Raw genomic sequence first — 7,741 nt, forward strand, 5'->3', positions numbered from 1 at the left:
CTTGATTCTTCTGATTCACTTGTTTCACTTGATTCTCCTGATTTGCCTGAGTCTCCTGAGAGTCATATTTTTATAATCAAGCCTGGTCACACCAGCTCTCTCCCTCTGCCACATGAAGACATGCTCAGATTATCAGCCAACATCTGCAAACATTTGGAACGAGGGGGGTGGGGGGGTGGAAGAAGTAGTACACTCTGTCTGTCTCTCTCTCTCTGTCTGTCTCTGTCTGTCTGTCTCTCTCTCTGTCAGTCTGTCTGTCACTGTCTGTCTCTCTCTCTCTGTCACTGTCTGTCTGTCTCTCTCTTTGTCTGTCTGTCTGTCTGTCTCTGTCATTCTCCCTTTCCTAAATGTTTATCTTATTTCTAGATCCTTCTAAATGTGCATCTCTGTCAAGTCCATCTGGTATCTTTCTCTTTGAAAAATCACCCCCATTTTACTCATACACGCACCCTCCCCTCACACACGCACACACAGTAGAACAGCAAAGCTTCACCTCTCCCTTCTCCTTTCAGACCACAGTCCAGATAGCCAGTCCTCGGACAATGTGGCCCATTACGACTTCCTGGTGCAGCTGAGGACAGCCTCCAGCCCGGCCCGGCTGCTTGGACCCCGGCTCCACACCGGCTCCAGCACCCCCACGTCCATGCTCCACCCTGGGGGCCGGCACAGGCACAGAGAACAAGTGCACCTCTGGTCAGCCCGGGCCCAGCACTCACCTGAGGGAGCAGGTAGGGACACACACACATTACTACAAACACTCAACAACACACGTAAACACACACTCATTATTACACTTTGAACTTTCAAACTTTCTGATTCACTGTTCTCCATCTTTAAGTCTGCTGACTAATAAGCTACACTCTGAAATGTCTCTCTATGGCTCTTATATACAACACACACTCACAGATACACACACACACACACACATATACACACGCACACAGATTCAGGTATTTATTTGCTTTCCCATCCCAGACCTGAGTCCAGAGGGCTCTAGGACCCAGCAGCTCTGCCCCTTCTGCCAGAGGAGCTACCAGCATGGGGCGTTGCTACGGGAACACATGCAGTTCTGCCCAGAGAGGGAGGGTCCTCAAGGTGACTACACTGCCTCCTACAGGACACAGGTGGAAATGCATATGCCTCTGCACAGCCCATCACAGGACAAGGTGAGACAGACTGGATGTGAACTTTTAATTGCGTATTTATTCATTTACTCTGTTTGTATGTATCTGTTTGTCCTTTTATCCATCTCTAAATCCATCTGGACATGGATTGGATATTCATATTAATATAAATGTGTTCATCAGATATACAATATGTATATATCAATGGTATAGACCAAAATAATGGATCAGAAGTGCGTAGTTGTAATCTGATTGGATTGTCCCAGCCCCATGTGACTGACCACCTGACGGAGAGCAGGAAGTTCAAGTGTCTGCAGTGTGGGAAGGCCTTCAAGTACAAACACCATCTGAAGGAACACCTGCGCATCCACAGTGGTGAGAACACACACACCTTATAACGCTGTATCTACACACACCATACAACCATGTAACTACACACACACACCTTATAACGCTGTATCTACACATACCATACAACCATGGAACTACACACACACACCTTATAACGCTGTATCTACACACACCATACAACCATGTAACTACACACACACACACACCTTATAACGCTGTATCTACACACACCATACAACCATGTAACTACACACACACACACACACCTTATAACGCTGTATCTACACACACCATACAACCATGTAACTACACACACACACCTTATAACGCTGTATCTACACACCATACAACTATGTAACTACACACATCTTATAACGCTGTATCTACACACACCATACAACCATGTAACTACACACACACACACACACACACCTTATAACGCTGTATCTACACACACCATACAACCATGTAACTACACACACCTTATATAACGCTGTATCTACACACACCATACAACCATGTAACTACACACACACACCTTATATAACGCTGTATCTACACACACCATACAACCATGTAACTACACACACCTTATAACGCTGTATCTACACACACCATACAACCATGTAACTACACACACACACACACACCTTATAACGCTGTATCTACACACACCATACAACCATGTAACTACACACACCTTATAACCCTGTATCTACACACACCATACAACCATGTAACTACACACACACACACACCTTATAACGCTGTATCTACACACACCATACAACCATGTAACTACACACACACACACACACACACACACACACACACCTTATAACGCTGTATCTACACACACCATACAACCATGTAACTACACACACCTTATATAACGCTGTATCTACACACACCATACAACCATGTAACTACACACACACACCTTATATAACGCTGTATCTACACACACCATACAACCATGTAACTACACACACCTTATAACGCTGTATCTACACACACCATACAACCATGTAACTACATACACACACACACACCTTATAACGCTGTATCTACACACACCATACAACCATGTAACTACACACACCTTATAACCCTGTATCTACACACACCATACAACCATGTAACTACACACACACACACACACCTTATAACGCTGTATCTACACACACCATACAACCATGTAACTACACACACACACACACCTTATAACGCTGTATCTACACACACCATACAACCATGTAACTACACACACACACACACACCTTATAACGCTTTATCTACACACACCATACAACCATGTAACTACACACACATACACACACACCTTATAACGCTGTATCTACACACACCATACAACCATGTAACTACACACACCTTATAACCCTGTATCTACACACACCATACAACCATGTAACTACACACACCTTATAACCCTGTATCTACACACACCATACAACCATGTAACTACACACACACACCTTATAACGCTGTATCTACACACACCATACAACCATGTAACTACACACACCTTATAACGCTGTATCTACACACACCATATAACCATGTAACTACACAAACCTTATAACGCTGTATCTACACACACCATACAACCATGTAACTACACACACACACACACCTTATAACCCTGTATCTACACACACCATACAACCATGTAACTACACACACACACACACACCTTATTACCATCTAACTACACACACTTTATAACTATATTACTACACACACACACACATCCCTAATAACCATGTAACTACTCACACCTTATGCCCAGGTACAGGTGTGATGTGTGCTGTCTGTTCCTCCTCAGGTGAGAAGCCGTATGAATGTTCCAACTGCAAGAAGCGTTTCTCCCACTCTGGCTCCTACAGCTCCCACCTTAGCAGTAAGAAGTGTCTGAACGGACCTGGAGGAGGAGGAGGAGGAGGAGGAGGAGGAGGAGGAGGAGGAGGAGGAGGAGGAGGAGGAGGGGGAGGAGAAGTGTCAAACGGCCAGCCAATCTTCCGCTCCTCCCCAACACTGCCCTCCGCAGGCGGAAGGAGGAACAGTGGAGGGGGCTCTCCGTATGGTACCCAGCCCCAGGACCGAGCCCAGAGACTGGGCTTGGGAGAGAATCTCTCCCCCCTGGACCTTGGCAGCTCCAGGGCGCCCGGCCGGGTGTGGGACCCCAACGGGGAGTTCTCTCTCCTGGGCAGTGGGTTCCAGGGCTCTAGCCTGCTGCCTTACCTCCACTCCGGCCCTCGCTTCCAACAGGCCTTGCAGGCGATTCTCCAAAGGGAGGTGGAGGAGGTGGGAGGAGGACAGTTCAGACCAGAGGAGGCCACGGCCATCCACAACGGCGAGCACGAGGACAAGGCGTCTCCTGATAGGTCGGCGAGGCAGCACGAGGGGGCGGAGCTTGGCGAGGTGGGCGGGGTTACGTGTGAGGGCTGCTCCCAGCTCTTCCCCAGCGCTGCTGTACTCCTGCAGCATCAGAGATACCTGTGCAGGACCAGCCGGCCGTCCGCAGAGATGCCCGAGGGTCCTCGCGGTAAAGACCGCCTTTCCTTTCCCAGACCCCCAGACCTCCACCACCCTCCTGCCATCCCCAACCTCCTCCCCAGGGACAGCTCCCCCCTCCCCAGACACGGATGGCACTCCCTCCCCCAGCAGCTCCTGGTGGCTCTACAGCCCCGCCCCGAACCCCTGGCCTTGCGCTCCTATTGGCCCAGCCAGGAGAATGGCGGCCCCGGGCAGCCTATCAGCCCCGTCCTGATGGAGATGTCGTCTCCAGGCAGACTGAAGAGAGGGAGGATCTGCTCCTCTGGGTTCGGCTCGTCAGCCTGTCTGGACCTGTCCCCCGGCCCATCCCCCCTCTCCCCACCCCCCGGCCGGGCAGCGTCCCAGAACAGGGCCCCCTGGTGGGCAGGGACCAGTGGGCCGACAGGGTCCCAGAACGAGCCCCTGGACCTCTCCCTGCCCAGGGAGCGAGGCCGGGCCTGCAACGGCCACCCTGCGCCTGGAGAGACGGGAGAGAGCAGAGATGGAGGAGAGAGGAGAGAGAGAGGGGGGAGAGAGAGCAGAGAGAGAGATGGAGGAGAGAGCAGAGAGAGAGGGGGGAGAGAGAGCAGAGAGAGAGATGGAGGAGAGAGAAGAGAAAGAGACAGGAGAGAGAGGGGGGAGAGACTCCAGGACCAGCACCCCAACACCCCCCCTCCTCACCCCTCCCACCCCCATCCTACCCACAGCGGAGCCACTATGCTGGGGGGGTCTGTGTTCAGCAGCTACCACCCCCTGTTCCCCCCCCTGCTCCAGGCTGGCCTGGGGGGGGCGGGGCAGGACACAGGCCCCTCCCTCGCCCTCCGAAGGCCTAGGCTCCTCCCACATTTGCCGTTCCTCAGGGACTCAGAGATCGACGCTGTCATCCAGAAGATGCAGCAGGAGAGACAAGGGGTGAGAGGTCGTCTCCTGCACTCACACACTACAAAGATATTTAAATAAAATTATATAACTAAACTACGAAAATAATAGTCGTTTATATTAATATAAATCATACAGTAGTTAAACTTGGGTCTAGGGGAAGGTTGGTGGTGTGAGTCCCACCAGTGTTAGCATGAGTGTACCCATCTCTGTGTTTTTTGTTCAGGCGGAGGTTGTGGGTCGTGGCGGGCTGGACTTCCTGTCTGGAGGGGAAGTGGGTGAGGGAGGCAGGACCAGGAGGAGGCTGAGGAAGACGGAGGAGGGACTGTACGCCTGCAACATTTGTGACAAGACGTTCCAGAAGAGCAGCTCACTGCTCCGCCACAAATACGAACACACAGGTACCGCTGCACGGCAATGAGGACTCTTATTTTGAAAAGGGGCCTTTAAAAAGTTTCACTTTTTTTTTTCAAAACTTTGAACAAAATGTTCAAAAACAAGCAACATGCTATCACCATTTCACTTTGAGTTGGGACGTTATCATGCGCCCTCTGTGACACAGCTTGTGAATAAGTCAATACGAGTGTCAATCTACGAGATATGACTGACTGTGTTCTCCTCCTGTGTCTCCTCTCCTCTCGCAGGTAAACGACCCCACGAATGTGCCATCTGCCAGAAGGCCTTCAAGCACAAGCACCACCTGATCGAGCACAGACGGCTCCACTCCGGGGAGAAACCGTACCGCTGCGACCGCTGCGGCAAGCGGTTCTCCCACTCCGGCTCGTACTCGCAGCACATGAACCATCGCTACGCCTACTGTAGCCGTGACAACGACCCCGACCTCGACTTTGAGGACCCACCTTTGACCCCCGGGGCTGAACCACGTAGTCTGGGAGAGGGCACCCCGACCCCGAACGCCACCCCGACTTTCCTGAGTGACTGCAGCCTGGATGAGCATGGTGGTGGCCTCGAGGAGGAGGAGGAGGAGGAGGAGAGGGAGGGGGAGGAGGAGGAGAGGGAGGGGGAGGAGGAGAGGGAGGAGGAGGAGAGGGAGGTGAAGAGAGAGGAGAGGGAAGGAGAGGCCTGTAGAGATGCCTACCGTGAAGAAGGGTCATGTTTGGAATCCGGATCAGGGTTAGATTTAGGGCTAGGATCAGGTTCCAGTTTATATTTAGGGCTAGATTCAGGGTTACGACCAGAACCAGGGCTAGGATCAGGGCTAGGACCAGAACCCAGAGACATGGAGAACCAGGACCAGGGCCAGGGCCAGGGCCAGGACCAGGACATCAAAGCCGAGCCAGGCCTCTCTCAAAGACAGCAGCAGACCCATGGACCTCACTCTGTCCAGGTCCCTTCAGCTAACACGTCAGTCCCAAGAGGCTACAGGAAGTGTTGACAGTTTCCTGTCATCTACCTACATATCTGCTACATTCACGGTTGTTCATTCAGAAGATGCTTTTATCCAAAGCGACGTCCAAACAGTGCATGTGGAAAATACAGCAGAAAACCAAGGATTAGAAGTGTGTAGGTCAAACGGTATTTCGGCGGTCAGTCAAGGAATGGTATGGTAATTACCAGTAACCACATCTCAGCCACCAGGCACAGTGCAGCAATAATAATATCTCAACTAATGGTTTGGCGGTATTCATGGTCATATTTTTTACTCTACCAAATCAAATAAGAGATCTATACTTGTAAGACAAACCAATACACCTTTGTTTTTTGGCCATAATTATCCTTCCTTGGAGCCAAAACCACTGATTGGTCCAGCGTTACCCATGTGACTCAGCTCATTCCCAGACTATAAACGCAGGGATAACTTATTTAAATCAACCAATTATCAAATGGGTTCTTCTGTTTCATACATAGCCAGCAAAGTGTTAAGGAGCGCAGGGATAAAAGAGACAGAGGGAAAGAGAGAGAGGCAGTGATAGAGGCAGAGAGAGGCAGAGAGAGAGGCAGAGAGACAGAGAGAGAGGCACAGAGAGGCAGAGAGAGAGGCAGAGAGACAGAGAGTTTGAGAGTTAGGCCGTGTTTAGTGGTGTGTGTGTGTGTGTTACAGTGTTTCGAGACTGTGATAACAAATATATTTTAAATAAAACAAAAAAATAATAATGACAAAAAGTCTGTTAAAGTTTGTGTTTGAGGTCAACCAAAGAGGAAACAATAGATGCCTAAAGTCACCAGTTTCTGTTTATATTTCTGTACCAAAGAATCCTTAAAGATTTGTCTCTGAATGAAAATCTCAAGTATGAATCAAGCTGTATTTTTACTTTGTTAAACTTTTTGTATTGACTCATGTTTAAGTTTTATATTTGTTGATGTATTTGTAATAAAATGGTATATAACTTCTTAAAGTGTACCTAGTCTAATTGAGACAACATATAATCGGCTAACCTAGACCTTGTTATACCTTATTGTCTTCAGTTTACTATTTGAATAGTTATTAAGAAGAATCCAAAAGCCAGGCAGTCAGTAGCTCACTGGGTGAAAGCGTGCACCACTAACCTCCCATCTGACCAACACCATTTCCTGCATGTCTTTCTATTCTTTCCTGTCTCTCCAACTGTCCCACATATATACCGTATTTAAAGCAAATGTATGTGGGTTAAGGCTGTTAATATAAATAACAAGACCCCAAAAAATGTAAATGACCGAAATACACAAATGCCTGCTAGACTCCGAGTCTCAGGTTTGAGAATGATCTGGTTTAACTGTCTAGTTAGAGACTCTGTATTACTCGAGACAACCAGCTTCTCAGGATGCCTGCGCCTTGTCCATTGATATATAGCAGGACAAGTTATCCCTTATGTCTCAGCCTGATAAATAGT

The 7,741-nt window shown here is 49.0% G+C and overlaps 1 protein-coding gene across 1 annotated transcript in view; it reads left to right on the forward strand.

Moving 5' to 3' along the window:
- The window catches only part of LOC124462608 (zinc finger E-box-binding homeobox 2-like), a gene marked incomplete at its 3' end in the record, with an annotated part of 24,564 nt that extends 18,663 nt beyond the window's left edge, over window positions 1-5,901 (forward strand). Inside the window, exons 3-10 of the mRNA XM_047014242.1 lie at window positions 513-728; window positions 976-1,166; window positions 1,391-1,499; window positions 3,322-3,437; window positions 3,489-4,583; window positions 4,662-4,943; window positions 5,137-5,311; window positions 5,555-5,901. Coding sequence (XP_046870198.1) covers window positions 513-728; window positions 976-1,166; window positions 1,391-1,499; window positions 3,322-3,437; window positions 3,489-4,583; window positions 4,662-4,943; window positions 5,137-5,311; window positions 5,555-5,901 — 2,531 coding nt within the window. The remainder of the gene's footprint in view (window positions 1-512; window positions 729-975; window positions 1,167-1,390; window positions 1,500-3,321; window positions 3,438-3,488; window positions 4,584-4,661; window positions 4,944-5,136; window positions 5,312-5,554) is intronic.
- Between the last annotated feature and the right edge of the window lie 1,840 nt (window positions 5,902-7,741).

This window comes from Hypomesus transpacificus, unplaced genomic scaffold (genome assembly GCF_021917145.1).
Source record: "Hypomesus transpacificus isolate Combined female unplaced genomic scaffold, fHypTra1 scaffold_229, whole genome shotgun sequence".
In the NCBI taxonomy this organism is placed as follows: Eukaryota; Metazoa; Chordata; class Actinopteri; order Osmeriformes; family Osmeridae; genus Hypomesus; species Hypomesus transpacificus.